Source organism: Ovis canadensis, chromosome 24, assembly GCF_042477335.2.
Source record: "Ovis canadensis isolate MfBH-ARS-UI-01 breed Bighorn chromosome 24, ARS-UI_OviCan_v2, whole genome shotgun sequence".
Classification (NCBI taxonomy): Eukaryota; Metazoa; Chordata; class Mammalia; order Artiodactyla; family Bovidae; genus Ovis; species Ovis canadensis.
Window position 1 is genome coordinate 18,410,867 of NC_091268.1, and position 20,054 is coordinate 18,430,920.

Here is a 20,054-nt window from a genome sequence, read left to right on the forward strand (position 1 = left end):
TCCTCTTGCATGCGATGTCCCTACCATTCCCTCTCCCTGGGGATCTTCCTGACCCAGGGATCGAACCTGCATCTCCTGCACTATGAGCAGACTCTTCACCACTAAACCGCCAGGGAGGCCCAGGGGATTTTTAGGGCAGTGAAAAACTGCTGCATGGTACTCTAATGATGGATATATGCCATTGCACCTTCGTCCAAACACACAGAATGTACCAAGCCAAGAGTGAACACTACAGTAAACTACAGACTCGGGATAATTATCATGTATCAATGAGGTTCATCAATCACACCAAGTGTACACTCTGGTGGGGGATGTGGACAATGAGAAGATTATACGTGGGTAGGGGGAGGGAGCATACGTGGGAAATCTCTATACAACCTTCCCCTCAGTTTTGCTCTGAACCTGAAAGTGTGTTAAAAAATTGTCTTAAAGGGGGAAAAAAGGGTATGCCATAAAATTACAGATAAATCACAAACGACTGAGAGGTACAAAATGATACGGAATCACAAGCTGAAGAATAACTTGAGTATTTATCAACTATATTAATAACATACACAAAATACCCAATTATGTCTACACTGGGTTTGAGTGTGCTGCTTTTAAAGCTTTAAGGCTCCACCAACATACAAACTCTTGGAGGACAATTGGATGATTCACTCAAAATTACAAACGCACCTTCCTTTCCATCATTAATCCCACTTTGAGGAATCAGTTCTACACAGATAAATGTAGCTGAGGAGACCTAGTCATTACGGCACTGATGAGACTGGAAACCCAACCATCCACCAGTGGGGAACAGACTGAACCAATCACAGCTCCTCTCACACAACGGGAACCAAGCAACTGCAGAAAGGGAGAGTGGGGAAGCTCTGCATGTGTGGCTGTGTACAGGCAGGCAACCATGTGGACAGGGTGCAGCTTCCAGTAAGAGGACAAAAGCAGGACAAGGGCAAGGGAGCTGCAAACACGCTCTCTGCTTGAGGAAACCACCGAGGGGACCGGGGGAGGCTCTCACTTGACAGAGTTGTGTCGGGTTTTGAAGAGTGTGAGTGAACTACCCGTTTAATTAAAGAGATTGACGTTTTTAGGCAGCCCCTGGGGTGTCCAGACCCAGGCGATTAGCTTCAGCCCAGGTGATAACACCTGGAACGCTTCCAGATGCTCCTGGTTCCACTTGGAAGTGTTTCCAGTTTGAGGATGAAATCAGAAATGGGTTCAGTATTACTTTAAAATATTTTTAGCATTCAAATGAGTTTGAAAGGCAGACAAATAAAAAGGACTTTAAAAAAGGACTTTTCAAAACTACTATCTTTTCTCTAAAGAAATGTGGTAATCTACATATAATGTTTTGTACCGAATGCAGTAGTAAAAATATGCGCTGCTCATGTTGGGAAAGGTGACCTTATTTCGGTATACTCGAAGAAACACTAGTTGGCTGTCAGGTCTTGCAGCTTCAAGCACATCCATGAAAATACCTCTAACAAAAGGATTCTGCTAAAATCAGAGCTTGTGACAAAGGAAGTGATGACTGGACACCACACTAAAACACAATCATATTTTCCCATCCCTGGACAACACTTCTAAGTTAGTTTACACTCTGTTCAAATCATTCCTGCTACAGATCTAAAGGTTTTACAAGAGGGATTAACCAGTTACAAGAGGGAATTCCAGTTCTCCCCACTTCACAGATTCTTCTAACCACAAATACTAAAGATGTTTTGCTGTGGGTTTGACTTACTTGTAAACTAGTTTTTCATTTTAAAAACAATATATTTATGCTTTAAAATTAAAAATATATATATTTGGAAGACTATACAGTGAAAGTGGAGGACTCCCACACCTAAGAAAAACAATTTCCAGGGATTTCCTTCTGAAAATATTCTATGCACGCGTTAGTATATCTTTCTACCCCTAAAAAGGGTCTAATTATCATTTCTGTTCTCCATCCTATTTAACAATTCTGAAATTTACCTTCCATCTTAAATACCTATCAATTTCCCTCACCAGATGTGTGATGGCAGAGAGCTCAGCTACTCCTCTTCTGAAGGACAACTGTGTCACCGTTAAGATTCCGCAATATCTAGACTAACTGACTAAATTAACAGAAACGTCTGGAGTGAATATGAATATTCTCAGAAGTCCTACCAAGCCAGAGACTGATTTTTACTTTATCTACTTGGTGCAGAAGTAGGTTGTGTTAAGCTACAGGTATGTGTATGTCAGCTAGTAAGGTGGTTAATAAAAACCACAGGTTTAAAGAATTTTTTCCAGAAACTGGGGAAAAAACCATAAGACAGAACTTTGGTGTCAATCAGGGTCACGTGATGTGCAACACTATGATAGCAACAAAACCTCTAATACCCTTTGAGACGTGATTAATTTTTAAAACTTCGATTCTTCGTATTTATAAAGTACAGCACAAATACAAAAATCATTCTGTGTTGTTTAAGTACAGCGCCAAAACATTTTAACATTTTTTAAAAAAGGGATTTTTAGAATGATGCCTGCTCTTCAATTATTAATACTTCTAACAGCTCTGAGATATTCATCAGTCTGAAACGCACCTAGACTGGATCAGCACAGCCATGTGTCACTGTGGGAAGGAGGAGTAAGCAGAGGAAGCTTGTGCTCACATACACAGTGCATCTCCTGCATGACATGCAAGAAACACTAGCTGCCTATGGGGAGGGTCACTGGTGATTTTGGAAAAAGGAGAGGAAGGCTTTTCACTAAACAGCCTTTTGTACTTTTTGGAACACTATGAATATGTCACCCAGTCAAAAGAATTTAAAAAACACAACAAAACACTTTTTAAACAAAAACCTCCTGTGTGTATAAAAATTTCCTAATACCTTGAATAAGAACACTACAGTTGACCCTTGAACAAGGGCTTGAACTGCACAGGCCCACTTAACACACAGATTTTTTTTCCAACAGTAAAGACTACATCACTACACAGTGGTTGGTTGAATCTGAGGATGCAGAATCATGTGTATGGAGGACCCGCGTTAGGGAGACACAGTGAAGGAACTGGTATAAAGAGGCAAGTTTTATATGGATTTTTGACTGCAGGGAGGGTTGGCACTCCGACGCCCCGCACTGTTCAAGGGTCAACTGTAGTTCTGATTCTTAGGTTGTTGTTCATAGGGTCTTTTTCCTGCTCCCACAAATACAGTTTGGGGAGTGAGAAGGCAACTGTCAGCTGTCACTGCACATATGAACTTGGATGGAAAATACACCTGGAAAAAGATGATCGAGCCTCCTGGAGAACAGGTCACAGTCACTTCCTCCAATCACCCTGAATGTGATGGGTTTCTAAAACTCTGAATTGCTTTTTAAGCTCCAAATGTCTGGATTCCCTGGGCCAACACTGCAGGCTTCCCACGAGGTGACCTTGCCTTCAGGTGCCCAGCCTGACTCCCCCGATAGTCTGTCCTGCAACAAGCTCCAGTGCCCTTCCTCCAAGGAGTTTCCCTGACCAGCCAGCCAGGAACACCTGGCTCTTTCCCATCGCGACACTGCTTTCAGTCTGCGATTAAGACAGGCACTGGTAGGGCTGCTGGACTGCCTGACCACACCACTACCCTCTGAGGTCCAAGACGACGGGGCAACAATGATATAACCACAGCCAAGCAGTGTCCACACATAATAAGCACACATAGACAATGTGAATTATATAAGCATTTTGATATTTGTTGAATAAAAGAATAAAGAGGGGCACAGTTGAGACTGGAGCCCAGGCCCACCAGGGTCGAATGACACTAGCAGTCTCCCCCTCTCAGAGGCAAGACCACACTGCCTCCAAGTGGCAATTTATTGAATGTAAAACAAAAACAAAACTGGCTCTTGCAAAAACTACTTGCTCAGAAGTGTATACCTCCAGACCACCACACTTGCTATTTATGCTGTTCCCTATGCCTGGAATAGTACCTCTCATGTCTTATTCATCCTCAGGTCTTGGTTAGCTCCTCCAGAAGGCCTACCAGGACCCTTCCGAACAGCCTCTGTCCTATGCCCCAATTGGGGCCTCCTTTCCAAGGCGCTCAGTCGCCGCTGACAGAGCTGCCTTCTGCGAAGGCAGACCCTGGGCCCGCCGTGTCCCCTAGATTTCCAGGGCTGACTCACACTAGAATACTTTCTACATGAGTGAAAAATCTGGAATCTAAACCAAAGTGTATTTTTAAAAATGTTTTCCATCTTTAAAAGCTGGTCCCTTTAGAGGGACTTGGCCTTCAGGCCTATATCTTAAAGAACACTCTAGGCAAATGAAGTAAGTCAATCTGCCTGCCAATGCAGGAGATGCGGGGTTGATCCCTAGGTCGGGAAGATCCCCTGGAGAAGGAGATGGCAACCCCTCCAGTATTCTTGCCTGGAAAATGCCATGGACAGAGGGGCTCACGGGCTACAGTCCATGGGGTCGCAAAAGAGTTGGACACAACTTAGCGACTAAACAACAACAAACATGACTTTGGGCTGTGCTGTCTGATGCAGCAGCCGATAGACACACGTGGCTATTAACATCTATATTAATTACAACTGAAGAAAAATGAAAATGTGCCTGAGTCACACTACTAACAGTCTAAGCACTCACTAGCCACAAGAGTCTCGTGGACCCAGTCCTGGGGGTGTGGGTCTAGAAGGTGGCCACTGGCAGTGAAAGTTCAACAGGACTTCCCAGCACGAGAACTCTATAGTGTTTCCAACAAAGGAAATGTCCAGAACCACTCTTACTGTTGAGAAGGAACCAGCTTTTCCTTCAACTTTCAGATTGAAAAAGTCATCACTGTGAGCTAAAACAATGAGTTAGTCTTTCAATATGATTTTCTCAGAGATTTTTAAAAGAGAAGTTCAACTCTGGATGGGTTCAGCTCTTCAAACAAAAACAATCCCAACAGCAGTACAGGCACGACCAAAACGGTACAGACAAGCTACCGATGCTTCACGCCTCTTTTGTTATTTCCAATAAAAATTACAACTAAATAAAATGCAAAAAAGATCCAATGTAAAGATGAACACAAATTAGAGAGAAAAATTCTTTGTCCACCACGGGGCAATCTTTACTAGCAAAACCCATAAACTGCCATACCTAAAATATGTGGGTGGCTCAGAGTTTGTAAAAACCCGCCTACCAATGCAGGACACTCGGGTTCAATCCCTGGGGTGGGAAGATCCCCTGGAGGAGGAAACAGTAATCCTCTCCAGTATTCTTGCCTGGAAATCCCATGGACAGAGGAGCCTGGTGGGCTACAGTCCATGGGGTCACAGAGTCAGACACAACTCGGCAACTAAATAAGAACAACAAAAATCTAGAATGGAAAAAACAGCAAACTCCATTGAAGTCACTTCCTATTACAGAATCTGCAGGAACAGAAAACTCCACAAAACAGCAAGCGGCTGAATCCACCCCTTTCAAGATCAGTGGCTGCTGAATCAAAGAGGAAATTAAATTTCACTGATATTTCTTTCAGCCAATCAGCCTGACTAAACTGGATAGTGACTCAAAGGACGTTTTCTCCCCTAACTCTGTTCTCTAAAACAGAAAGACCATTTATATAGTTTCTCTGTGCTCACTTTCTTTCCCTGCAAGTCCTAACTTAAGTCAAGTCCCTGTTCTGAAACAATACTAGAAAAACAGTTCCATTTAAACTTCAATTTTCCAATAAAGAACAATTTTAAACTACAAACACAGACTGAGTGAAGTGTGTCACGCTTGCACCCATGTCCTGGGACTTCAATCTCAGCTCTCACTCACTCCTCCGCCAGCAGGGGTGGAGGCCGCGCTGGCCCTCGTGCTCTACGGGAACCGGCAGCGGCGGCATCTTCTGTGTGCTCAGTGAGGACGTCCACGGATCTGGTTCTGGGTCAGACCCCTCACCTACATCAGCCTGTCCTCACCAGCCCAGGAGGAAAATGAATCTAGTACTTTCCCATACAATGATACAATAGTAAGGGCCACTGCAACTGGCTAAATGACAGGAACCACAGGAACCATGTGTGTATGTGTGTCTGTCTGTCTCTGTGTGGGCTAACTCAGGTCTGATTCTTTGCAACCCCAAGGACTGGACTGTAGCTGGCCAAGCTCCTGTCTGTGGGATTTTTCCAGGCAAGAATTCTGGAGTGGGTTGCCATTTCCTACTCCAGAGGATTTTTCTGACCCAGGGATCGAACCCACGTCTGTTGCATCTCCAGCACTGGCAAGTGGATTCTCTACCACTGCACGATCTGGGAAGCCCACAGGAGCCCAATATGCAAAGCTAATCAAACTGAGAAGAAATGCAAAATTTTAGGGGGAAAGTCTCCTTTTAGACATGAGATCCATCCTCCCCAACCAAGTTCTAATGTACAGTCACTGGTCCAAGTCACAGAGCTTAAGAGTTGGATACTGAGGTTCAGTGTCCACTGAGTGGAAGCCAAGCTCCTTCCTCACTACCACACTGCCTGCCTCCCAGTATAAAAAGCTCTGACATTTCCTTCAACTCTGAGTCACGGTTAGAAGGTTCTACTTTTAATCAAGTGACAAACACTCAAAATATTTTAATCCATAGGAACTGGGTCAAACTCAGTTCAGTTCAGTTCAGTCACTCAGTTGTGTCCAACTCTTTGCGACCCCATGGATGCAGCAAACCAGGCTTCCCTGTCCATCACCAACTCCCAGAGCTTGTTCAAAGTCATGTCCATCAAGTCGGTGCTGCCACCCAACCATTTCATCCTCTGTCATCCTTCCTTCCTTCAATCTTTCCCAGCATGAGGGTCTTTTCCAATGAGTCAGTTCTTTGCATCAGGTGGCCAAAGAATTGGAGCTTCAGCTTCAGTCCTTCCAATGAATATTCAGGACTGATTTCCTTTAGGATGGACTGGCTTGATCACCTTGCAGGGGACTCTCAAGAGTATTCTCCGACACCACAGTTCAGAAGCATCAATTCTTCAGTGCTCAGCTTTCTTTATGGTCCAAATCTCACATCCATACATGACTACTGGAAATACTAGAGCTTTGACAATATGGATCTTTGTCGGCAAAGTAATGTCTCTGCTTTTTAATATGATGTCTAGAATGGTCATAGCTTTTCTTTCAAGGAGCAAGCATCTTTTAATTTCATGGCTGCAGTCACCATTTGCAGTGATTTTGGAGCCCAAGAAAATAAAGTCTCTGACTGTTTCCATTGTTTCCCCATCTGTTTGCCATGAAGTGATGGGACTGGATGCCATGATCTTAGTTTCTGGAATGGTGAATTTTAAGCCAACCTTTTCACTCTCCTCTTTCACTTTCATTGAGAAGTTCAGTTCCTCTTTGCTTTCTGCCATAAGGGTGGTGTCACCTGCATATCTGAGGTTATTGATGTTTCTCCCAGCAATCTTGATTCCAGCTTGTGCTTCATCCAGCCTGGCATTTCACACAGTGTACTCTGCATATAAGTTAGATAAGCAGGATGACAATATATAGCCTTGATGTACTCCTTTTCCAATTTGGAACCACTCCATTGTTCCATGTCTGGTTCTGTTGCTTCTTGACCTACATGCTGGTTTCTCGGGAGACAGGTCAGGTGGTCTGGCATTCCCATCTCTAAGAATTTTCCACAGTTTGTTGCAATCCACAAAGTCAAAGGCTTTGGCATAGTCAAAGTACAAGTAGATGTTTTTCTGGAACTCTCTTGCTTTTTCTATGAGCCAAAGGATGTTGGCAATTTGATCTCTGGTTCCTTTGCCTTTTCTAAATCCAGCATGAACATCTGGAAGTTCTCAGTTCACGTACTGTTGAAGCCTAACTTGGAGAATTTTGAGCATTACTTTGCTAGCGTGAGATGAGTTCAATTGTGTGGTAGCTTGAACATTCTTTGGCATTACCTTTCTTTGGGACTGAAATGAAAACTGACCTTTCCAGTCCTGTGGCCACTGCTGAGTTTTCCAATTTGCTGGCATATTGAGTGCAGCACTTTAACAGCATCATCTTTTAGGATTGAAATAGTTCAGCTGGAATCCCATCACCTCCACTAGTGTTGTTCACAGTGACACTTCAAGTCAAGACTCACTTGACTTCGGACTCCAGGACATCTGGCTCTAGGTGAGTGATCACACCATCGTGGTTATCTGGGTCATTAAGATCTTTTTGTACAGTTCTTCTGTGCATTCTTGCCACCTTTTCTTAATATCTTCTGCTTCTGTTAGGTCCATACCATTTCTGTCCTTTACTGTGCCCATCTTTGCATGAAATGTTCTCTTGGTATCTCAAATTTTCTTGAAGGGATCTCTAGTCTTTCCCATTCTACTGTTTTCCTCTGGCTCAGATCACGAACTCCTTATTGCAAAACTCAGACTTAAGTTGAAGAAAGCAGGGAAAACCAGCAGACCATTCAGGTACGACCTAAATCAAGTCCCTTACAATTATACAGTAGAAGTGACAAATAGATTCAAGGAATTAGATCTGATAAAGTGCATGAAGAACTATGGACAGAGGTTAGTGACATTATACAGGAGGCAGTGATCAAGACCATCCCCAAGAAAAAGAAATGCAAAAAGGCAAAATGGTTGTCTGAAGAGGCCTTACAAACAGCTGAGACAAGAAAAGATGCTAAAGGCAAAGAAGAAAAGGAAAGATATACTCATCCCAAATGCAGAGTTCCAAAGAATAGCAAGGAGACAAGAAAGCCTTCCTCAGCAATCAACGCAAAGAAATAGGGGTCAAACTCATATAGCCCATAACTGTCAAAGCAAACCCCAATTATTTGATATATTTCTATAGTTCCTGGGTGTTATCATGCAGTTTGTTGATAAATCCACCAAAATCCACGTTATTCAAATATGGCCCAAGCCTCACTCTACAGGCTATTATAAAGAATAGTAGCTTATTTTTCTTGTGATTTCACTGGGTATTCTACCTACAAAATTAAAACATGTCCAGGTGGTACAGTTTTGATTTTAAAAAAATTCAAAATATTTGGGGGGCAGTGCAAAAGGAAGCTTTTGAACTATATAAAGATTGTACTTCACAACAGAATTGTACAACCCCGTTAACAGCTACAACTATTAAAAAACATCTACTACATAAACTAAGGCACAGGTGTATTAGAAAGACTGGCAAATTAAGAGACTGTCAAACAGCAGCAGACGGGACATCTAGAAATAGGAAAGTCAGATTTAACCAAGTGAAAATTTCTTCAGCATTAGATTTTACTATTCTTAGAGATAGTTCAACTAAACATTCTTTTGATTAATGGAAATGAAACACGGGGGAAACTGTCACATGGGATGATATCTAAGTCTTTCTAAGGGTAAGGTTTTAAAAGACAGGAATTTGACTTTTAGACATAGAGCTCAAAAATAGCCTTAATTCCCAAATTCAGAACAAGAAAACACCCTAAAGGCAGATTTTTCTAAATCAGCGGCAGTCATTCTGTGTATTGTCTAAGAACATGGAAAAAAAAGCCACTTTTGCTTACTTCCATGCCTTTCCTGAAGAACCACCCCCCACTCCAATCTCTGATTCACAACTCTTCAAGTCAAAGCTTGAGCTAGGCAACCCCTGCACATGGCTCTTCCCCAGCACCCCTGTTGGCAATCACAGCCCCAAGGAAAGTCACCAGTGTCCCCAACAGGCACTGGTGTAAGTGTGGACACCCTGCATCGATGCCTTGCTGTGACATAACGATTCCTGAAAGCTAAGCCTAGACTGGATGGGGAAAGTGTGGCACCCCTCAACCCCCTGCTCCCCAGTTTGTGCAGGAGCTGTAGACACCACTCCAGATCCTGAGAGCCCCCCAGGTATGGGACAGTCTTCTGATGAGGGCCGTGCCACTAGTGGAAGGGCTCAAGGGACACTGGGCACACGTGCTGAAAATCAAGAGGGCATGGCCAGGAGCCTGAGGGCATCTGAGAGACCAGCTGGGACAACCTGAAAGGACTTAGGTGCAGGCCATGGGCCAAGATCACACCCATAGAGATGAAATTCTCTGAGTAGCCAGAGCGCTTTTCCCAGCACACAGAAAGTGTAGAAAACCAGCAGACTTCCCAGGGTGCGGGCATCAAAGAAAAGAACACCAAGGGCCTGCCTCTGGTGCCACCCTCACCTGGACACCCAGCCCTGGGCTTCTGCACAAGGGGCACTCAGTAAAAAGCAGGTGAATAAAGGAAGCTTCCTTCAATTGCCCTTTCTGAGTTGTGCATTTGGGCACCTAACTGCATTTCACATTCTTTTCTCAAGTTCTGTTTCTTAGTCTTCTCTTCGTCAACACAGTTCTAAGCTACTAGAAGACATCACCCAGATCCTCTGTACACTATGGCATAAGGGGCACCTCAGATGGAAGTGTGATACACACACTAAATAAACAGATTCACATGCTGGCTGCCTAAACAGTCCGTGACATATGCTTCAAAATTAGTAAGAATTTTCAGAACATACCACACTGCTTAAGTTTCTGGCAGTTTTAAAATTTCATGGCCATCGTGTTCCTATTAAAAAATAGTTGAAAATGGAGGCAAAAAAATCAATAGTGCTGATGGAAGAATTTCTGGCTATATGCTTCACTACAACAGACCTGCCCACTGGTGTCCCGTGTGGGCGCGTGCATAGGGCTACTGCTTCCAGAACCACCCGCAAACGTGGCTACAAAGCGCACCCGCTTCCCCCGGTCCAGACAGCACTGTCGCCGGGCACCTCTCACACGTCATCTCACCCAGCCCCTGGGGAAGGGGATGCTTGTTCTATTCCACACCTGAGGAAACTGAAGATCCTCAGAGCACCAGTCTCACATCACCTCGGAGTCACAAACTGCAGCCTCAAGGCCAAACCCCCGGCTGCCGGTTTCTGAAACCAGAGTTTTACTAGTTTCCTGGCATATCCGTGAATACCACCCAGAGCCACTTTCATGTTGAAGTGGCAGCACTGAGCGACCAGCTGTGGCAGAGACCGTGTGGCCTGCGGAGCCGAAATTCTGTCCTCTGACCCTCTACAGAAAAGGTCTGTGACCCACGCACTTGGGAATGCTGCTGCAGCCCCTCCAAAGCTCAGAGCCCAGAGCACAGGAAGGCTGCGGAGAGTCTGCAGACAAGAGCCTCAGCCATGCCCAATTTCTCCTGAGCACCAATCTGCTCTTGAGCAACACTTCCTTACGTGTCCCTGGAATATACCGAAGAGCTGGTTTGAATGAAATAAAGAAATGCTGTCCTGACTAAGGATACACCAACAACTAACCTGGCTGAAAGCAAGCCTTCCTCATATTGAACAGATCACAGTAAGGAACATTTCATCTTAACAAGGGAAGGAAGGCATGCTTTGGCAAAATAATTAACTATTTTGTCTTCAAACACATTAAGTGAAAACACAAAGTCGGCACTTCCATAGCCCCAAGTAATCACACACTTTGTCACACAACAACAATGGCACAAGTGAGAAGTTGTAAAAACACAGGCTAACAATGCAAGCATTAACTTCCGACTATAGGATTAAGCCTAAGTCCCTTTACAAGTCATTCTCAGCCACGTTGGAGAATCACACAATCAAATTCAAGCGTTAAACAGGGATGATTCCCAATCTTTTGCTCTACTGTGACAACTCCCCTGGTGGGATTCATACTTATCCGCCCCCCCACCAAGCAACTTCAAATGTGGCCACTGTCCTCATCCCTCTCAGTTATCCAAGAATCCCTACTTTTCTACCAAGTAAAAGCTAAGCAAAGACATGAAAAGCCCTAGCCCTAGAAGTCTCTACAAAAACTCACAGCTCCTATTTAGATGGCACGTAGTAAAGAGATGAAATAACTTGAGACTGGTCCTCAATTATCCACTGCAATAAACAGGTGAGACCGTGTACACCCTGGATAACATCCTGCAGGGCCAGAACAGAGGGAAGGGGGAGCCCATACCCGTGCAGGGGAGCATACTCTTGCTTGCCCACTCCCAACCCCCGCCCCCCCCACATCCCCGTAAAGCTGCTGACAAACTTTCCCCACTTGCTGGAGTTATGCTACTGAAACTTGCCAAGTATGTAGTCTCCTGAGTTCATGATTCAAGGAAATTCTGTTTCTGGATGCAAATTCATAAGATGAATATACAGATTTTAAAGATCTAGGTTAGGTTCTGGCTTTCACCCTTTGCATTACTTTCAGTAGATCACCTCTCTCAAGTCTGGTTTCTCACCTGGAATTGGCAGAAACAGTACTTTCCCTTCCCACCTGACAGGATGCTGTTGAGGATCAAACTGAAGTGATGGGGAGAAAAGAACTCTTGAGATGTAAACCTAAAAGGTCATCATTTTGCTGTAAAAGGCATTTTGGTTGGTAATGGTATTTACACCAAGTATCTTTAAATACAGTTTTCTATTGCATTTAAAGGGATTCACAGTATACAATGTAACCACAACTGCTTAGGGACATTTACTGGAGTAGGAAATGGCAACCCTCTCCAGTATTCTTGCCTAGAGAATTCCATGGACAGAGGAGCCTGGCAGGCTACCGTACATGGGGTCACAAAGAGTCATACATGATTGAGCAACTAATACACACTAGCAACACATATATAGCACGAGATGAAATATACCTATTCAACTTTCAGAAGGCAGTTCTACAAAACTTTTATAGTAGATTTGTTGAATGTATATTTGGCCTCAATAAAGCTGACCAAAAAAAAAAAAACCTCTACGGCTTGCCTAGGTATTTTTCTTCCATACTGTTAAATGATGAATCCCTGCTGCTGCAAGACAGTAATACACTGTTTTAATTTGGAAATATTAAACACAAAAATTTCCAAAACACACAACAAACTATATACTGGTAACACAAAGTCCCACTGCTTATAAAGGGTGCCAAGTAAATGAAGATGATAATTGTGAAAAAGCATCTACATCCTCAATGTAAAACAAGAAAAGGCTACTTCGGGACCCTGTGCACATCCACACTCCCCCGGCTGGACTGCAAGGGCCCTGCAGGCAGCATCCCAGCTGGTCAGCTCCCCAGCATCAGGTGTACTATGCTTGGGGCCCAGGGCCTACCCATCAGACTCAGCTAACGGACAGGATGGCTCCACAGGCCAGTCCCCAGAGACACACACTGGATCATGACGTCCGAGTCCCTCCTGCTTCTCAGGCCACCAAGGCCACCTCCTGCTTCGCCTAACCCTTCAGCTCTTCCCATTCGGAGCACCCCTCCCTCAAATTTTATCACATGAGCAGGGAACACACCTTGCTCTGCCTGGCCGAACTTCATCCCAGAAACCACATACACACATCCCCTAACTAAAATGACGCTGAGTCTCTCAGAATGTTATTGCCAGGTCTCTCCCTGCTTTTCCATCTATTCAAATGCTTCCACTCTGTGTGTGTAATGTAATTCCTTTAGTCCTTTATTTGCTTTAATATATGTCCTTAAAATCTCTATTTTAGACTAGCAATTATGGGAGACAAAGTTACACCTTGTTTAACATGTTCAATGGTGACCCCTTCCATGGCCCCCACACTAACGGACCATTTCACAACAATGTGACAGTGACGAATATGCAACCAAGGGCCCAACATAAATATAATGGTGAATTTATTCTCTGGATTATTTAAACAGAGTCATTAAAAACTGACTTTTTGGTTTCACATTCACAAAAGAGCCTCCGCGCCTTACAAGGGTCAAATAAGGGGAAAAAGTGGTCAAGAGTAGAAAATCCTTTTTGATAAAACTCTGTTGTGATTAGCAGCACATTAAGTATCTAACCATCCTGGAACAGAACTGCCCCAAAGGCCAATCCACTGTGCACCATCCTGGAAACAGCTGAAAGTATATAGTGCAACAAGCCTCTCTGTTAAAGTATCATGTTACTAATTTGTCCCTCTTTATAAAACAAAATCTAAAATAACCTCATTTAACAATAGCAAAGCTGCAAAGCCATTCAAAAGTTACCAGTTTCAGAGGACAAGCTTCAAGGCCAAACTCGTCTGGTATGATCTACATTTCATATGTTCAAAGATTTTTCACTCAAATATGTCAAGATTAATGAAGCAAAGGAGATCTATTCTGCAGTAAAACCATAGTATTTTCATGGAGTGAAATCAGAGCATTTAACTCTTGCCTGTTTCCACATCTCTCACTTCAGATAAGCCGATTTTTAAAAATTAACATCAAACTCAATTTTTATCAGCTTTTAAATAGAGTATTATTAGTGACTTAAAATCACCCACCAGACTTACTCATTCCTCTCCACTGCTTAACAAATTTATTTCAACCAGACAAGAATCTCACGACTGATATGTTTTTTGTTTTTGATTGTTTCTGTCACTTCCACATTAAATAATAGTCTAGGAATTGTATTAAAACTGCAGCCACAAAATTCAAGTTTTGTCTCAACAGGATAAAGAGATATTTAGACCACTAGTAGAAAAACACTAGTGGTCAAAGAAATATTTGCACAAGCTGAACAGCTGTGTCTACTGCAAATCTGAAGGCACTGCTGCAGCAATATAATTCAATTTGGACCCATTCATTATAAACTGATATTCAGATGCTTCTACTGCAAGACCGTAGTGGAGAAATGCAAGCAGCGCTGGGAATCAAATCGTGGGCAGCAGAGCACAAGTTTGTGTTTTACTGCAAAGGAGAGCTCTGAAAGAGGAAACACAACTAGTACATAACGCTACCGTGAACCAGCCCAGAAGAACCCAGAATCATTAAACCTACAGAAAACTAAACTACTTCTCTTAGGTAACTGATAGGAGTACCGAAGAAGGTCTCCAGACAAGCTGTTTAAACGATTTATTCAATATTCTGATAAAAATAAATTTTTAATGGTAATTCCTACATTCCTGAACATAATTTATATATATATATATATATATATGTACATTGTAAGAACACCACAAGCTCCCCTGGAGACTGCAGCCCAGATGAATCTGCTGTTTAACTTTCTTCCGAAGTTATACACGTGAAATTAACACTCCACAGCAACTTTTATGACATCTTGCTAAGAAGTTCTGGGTTGCGAAAAATGGAATGGCTTAGGTGACCAGCGACAAGAGTTTTCAAAATAGCACTAAGCATTTTCCCAGGAAGCACATTCCAAGAAACTTATAAGTCGTAACTCACGGGCTGGCTGCTGTTAGGAAAGTCCTCTGGTCGCAGCCTTGTGTATATGTTACCGATTCAGAAAACACTTCGGGATTCCTTTCGGCAGCACTATTTCCTTCTCTCACTAGCCAGCGTACCCTCCGCTGTCATCTCTCCAGCCAGCCAAGCTTGTGTGGACGGACACACGGCGGCAGTGGGAGGCAGACGGAATCACCACGCAGAATACACACGCTCCACTTTACTTTTCCTCCCTGGAAGTACCACTCGGTCTCCCGGCGAGGAGGGCTCTCCAGCTCCGGGCGATCCAAGCGCACCGGGCATGTGCCGCCCCACTCGGGCCCCATGACAGTCTTCCGACAAACTTCCCCCTCGGCGGCGGGGGTCCGGGGGAAGGGGCTGCGCGGGCCTTCGCTCCGCGGGCCCCGCACAGCCCGCAGCCGAGTTGGGGTCTCCCGGGGGCACTCACCTCCGGATGGGGCTGACAAGCAACCCCCGGGGCCCCGGCCCCCCGCCCGGCCCCCTTCTCACCTGTGCTGTCATTCGCCGAGAAGCCGGGAGAGCTGAGTTTGGCTCGTTTGGGGTTGGGCGGTCCGTCCAGCAAGTTCTCGGCCATTTTCACCTGCTCGCGAAAACAGCCCCGAGCGCGGGCGGCCGGGTCGGCGAGGGCTCCGGGGCTGGGGTCGGCGCCGGCCCCGGCCGGCTGCGAGGGGAGAGGAGCGAGCGCGAGCCGCGAGCGAGCGCCGAGGGAGAGGGAGGGCGCAGGGCCGGGTGGGGGAGGCGGCGGCCAAATCTCAGCCACAGCAACAGCGCCCCGCAGCGCTCACCGCCCGCCCCCGGCCGCCGCCGCCGCCGCCGCCGCCGCCGCCGCCGGCCGCGGCCCCCTCATCCCCTGCCCGCCTCCCGAGCGCGACACTCCGCGGCGGGGGCGCCCCGGCGGCCCGGCGGCCCCCCCGGGCCCGGCTGGCAGCGACAGCGCCCGGCCGGGCGGCTCAGGCAGTCCCCGGGAACATGGTGCCGCCGCCGCGCCGCCGCCTCGCTCCCCCCCCCCCGCGCCCCACTTAATTAATTCGCTCGCGGCCCGACTACCGGGGGGCTCCGGGCTCCGCTCCCCGCCCGCGGCCCGCCGCCGCCGCCGTAAGGAAAAACAATGCGCGAAGCGGGGCCGCCGCCGCCGCCGCCGCGGCCCCCCCACCCCCCGTTCCGCCGCCGCCGCCGCCGCCGCCGCCGCTGCCGCCGCCGCCGCCGCCGCCGCGGCTCCGGGAGGCCGAGCCGAGAGGCGAGCGGGGCCGCTGGAGCGGGCGCCGAGGGCCGGGCGGAGCGGGCCGGCCGGGCGGAGCGGGGTGCGCGGGCGGTTGTGGGGCCCGGGACCGGCGGGGCCGAGTAGATCGCGCTCGAAGCCCCGGTCGGGTCCGCGACAAGATGGCGGCTGTTGATTCCTCAATTAAAAAAAAAAGAAAGTTTTTTTTCTTCTCTTTCCAGAGCCTGAACGGGGAGGGGGAGGGGGCGGGGCACGCCGGTGCGTCACCCCCCCGCGGCGTCACTACGCACGGCCCCCGCCCCGCCCCCTCCACCTGCGCCGGCCGCGGCGGAAAGAGCCGAGCGCGCTCGGACGGAAAGGGCCGAAGGCGCGGTTGCAGTGCGTTGTGCTGCCGGGCGGAGGGACGGCCGGACTGCCGGCCGGGGGCCCGGCCTGCGGGGCGCCGGGCGTCGGCACCGCCGCCACTTTTGTTCTGACGGCGACTGGGCGGTGAGAGCTCTGGCTGCGGCCTGGCCTCAAGCCGGGCCCCTGGGCGTGGAGTCGGCTGTGACAGGGCCCGCCTGTCCCGCAGGGCGACTCTGCTCAGTCCCGGCTTCTCTCCCCGCTGCCCCGCGACTAGGCCTGGCCACTTCCCCTCGCCGGATGCCAGCGATGTATCGTGGCCTCTGCAGGTTACACATTGCCCTCTGGTTCGCCTGCGAGCGGGTGCAGTGGGGAAACTGAGGCAGGAAGTGGCGGGGCCGGAATTCGAACGCCCCCGCGAGATGTGAGGGGCGTCGCCAGGCTTCTGAGCCCCTGTTCCGCAGCCCGATGCCCCGGGGGCGCCAGGTGCGACACCCTCAACCTGCCTCGAGGTGGTGAGCGCTGTCCTCCAGCCGGGCGCTCTCAGCCTGTCCCCAGGCCCAGAAGGCCCCATTACATCAGGGCTTAGGGCCTCGACGGGCCTTGGTGCGCTACCCTCGCCGCCCCACGACAACCTCCTGGAGCCCTCAGGTGCTCCAGACAGGTGTGGGGTCCCAGGGGGATCGGCCCGCCTGGCCACTCCCCACAGGATGGTTCCACAAAAATCTGAGGTGTTCACACATCTCAGTTCTTTTTATCTGCTTCTCAAAACTTGCCAGCGCTTCATCCGAAGCCCTTATCTGAAAGGTATCACCAGCAACCTGTTCCCTAAGCCAGAATTCTGAGAGTCAGCGCCGACTCCTCCCTCCCTCTCCACCCACCGAGCAACCTGCCTCCCAGGTCCTTTACCTGGGCAAACCGCTCTTCCTCCCACTCCCCGGCTCCAATGGCATCTCCCCACTAAGCGTCCCTTGAAAACTATATTTCTCCCCATTCAGCACCAGAGTTAACTTCTTGGAAAGAGAAAAAAACTCTGCTTCAAAGAAACAGCATTTATATAGTGTCTGTGATGGTCTTCAAGTGTTAAGACTGAGTGATCTCACTTTCCTGTACCCGCAAAAACTAATACAACATAGTAAAGCAACTATACCTCAACTAAAAAAAAAAAAAGACTGAATGATCTTTCTACTTTTTTCTGTTTATGTATATTGTTCAAAATCTTGACTGCCCCCCTTTGCATCCCTCTTCCATTATCCATGCCTCACTCCATCCTTACTCCCCCCCCCCACAATCACTAGAAGTTCTTACCACTCAGACCTCTTCATACTTTTGCAACTGCTGTTCCCTGTGCTGAGAATACATATACCTGGCAAACTAACTAATACCAAGACCCGGTTCAAATATCACCTGCTCCAGGAAGCCCTCCCAGCCCAGTTTAGAGCTCCCACAGCACTTGTGGGCATACTTCTGTGAAGGTATACCACACACACGCTCATTTTTTATCCTTCTTGTTTTTGTTTATCAAATATCCCTTGAGAATCTCCTGAGGGCATTGCCACTGCACTAACTTCCTGGGCAAAGAATAAAGAAATCCCTATCTATTCAAAGAGGCCAAACAGCAAATCCTGGAAATCAGAAACAAACATTCAAGAAGTCACTGCATAAGAAAGCAGGAGGTGTTTAGAGTCACAGAGTAACACAGGGGACAGCAGCAGCCTGTATCTGAATGTGCCTGTGTGTCCTTCTCACCACAAGTCTGGGAGCCCTGTGAGGACGAAGGCCAGGTCTTCACAGCACAGTGCCCTGCAGGAGGCAGGTTTGTAAAATTTGATGAATGAATGAATGAACAGTGTCAGGCTCCCCTGAGGCCTAGAGGTCTCAAGGACACTGAGAAGGTTGGATTCCAGCCTGAAGCAGCTCCAGGCCATTTCTCCACAGAGGGGACAACATGTCAGGTCACTTAGAGGCCTCAGCCAGGGCCTGCTTGGGTCAGTAGGAATACCTCCAGGCCCTTAGAATTCCTGGGTAAATGGTTTACACAACAGTGGGCACATGAGCTTGTGCCATCCTCGCACTCCCAGAGGGGGAAATGGAGGGCACTTGTCCCTAAGACTCAGGTAAGTGACCTGGACGTGTCAGGCCTGAGCCTGAAACACAGGTCTTCAAACCCCATGTTCTGGCCTCCCAGCCCTGAAACATACCTGCTCTACAGCCCTTTTTCTGTCTCACTTGTATCCTTTTGTTCCATTCCCCTGGTATTTCCTGATATCTGCTGTTTCTTTCCTTTCTACGTCTTCTCCCCTTAGTTTGACTCTTGTCAAAGAACACAGCATTCAGACATGGGTGGGGGAACAGCACGGGAGGAAGTATGGCTCCCGCCTGCCCACCTTAGCCCGGGATCAAGGTTGACACAGACAAAAGGGACCCAGCAGTGTTGAGTGTCTTCTGTATCCCAGGCCGCCCTGCCATATGCTCCACTCAGATCAGCACTTCGCACAACCCTGGATGGAAACATCACTGTCCTCTTTTTACAGAGGAGGGAATAAGGCCCAGAGGAGAGCAATCAGTCACTAAGGGGCTCCATAGGGTTGCAGACATGAGCCTGCCTGCTCTCTCCAGTCTCAGAGGCCATGTCACCAAGGAATCCCCATTTACAGGATGCTTCAGGGCCCAGGAGAGGAGCAAGAGGTAGAAACAGATCAGGAGAGGTTTACCTGGGAAAAGTTCGTTCACATCCACCAACTGATGAATGGATAAATGTAATGTGTTATAGCCACACAATGGAGTATTATTCAGCCACACAAGGAATTCAGTATGGACACAGCTACAAGATGGATGGACCTCGAGAAAGCGATGCTCAGTGAAAGAAGACAGTCATCAAAAGACTGTATATTGTATGATTCCACTTATTCAAATGTCCAGAATAGGTAAATCCATAGACACAGAAAGTAGATTAGCTGTTGTGGGGGATTGCTGGGGAGAGGGGGAGACAGTGAATGGTAGCCAAAAAATACGGGGTTTGTGTTAGGGTTATGAAAATGCTCCAAAGTTGATGATGATGGTGGTTCACAACTCAGAACTGAAAACCACTGCAATCTACACTTTGGGTGAATCACAGGGTACATGACCTCTGTCTCAACCAAGCTGGTTAACAGCCTGGTTTGGGAAGAAGGAAGAGAGACAAGGAAAGACAGAGGGAGGCAGGTGCTCCCAGCAGAAGAACAAAAGTCACCGGCCAGTTGGGACAGTGCAAAGGGGATCTGTGTGGTGGCACCAAGGGAAAAGGTCCGGGGGTGGGGCTGGATTTCCCAATTAGGAGCTGCGGGGTGAACTCAGAGGGAAAAAGACCGAGACCGAGATTCACAGGCTGGAGTGGAGAGAGAGGCTGTTCATGAAGGAGAACTGAGGAATGCGCGACT

The 20,054-nt window shown here is 47.4% G+C and overlaps 1 protein-coding gene across 1 annotated transcript in view; it reads right to left on the bottom strand.

The window, feature by feature from the left end:
- CREBBP (CREB binding protein) overlaps positions 1-15,926 on the bottom strand; it is a 121,987-nt gene extending 106,061 nt beyond the window's left edge. The window contains exon 1 of the mRNA XM_069570662.1: positions 15,564-15,926. Coding sequence (XP_069426763.1) covers positions 15,564-15,648 — 85 coding nt within the window. The 5' untranslated portion in view covers positions 15,649-15,926. The remainder of the gene's footprint in view (positions 1-15,563) is intronic.
- Positions 15,927-20,054: the final 4,128 nt, after the last annotated feature.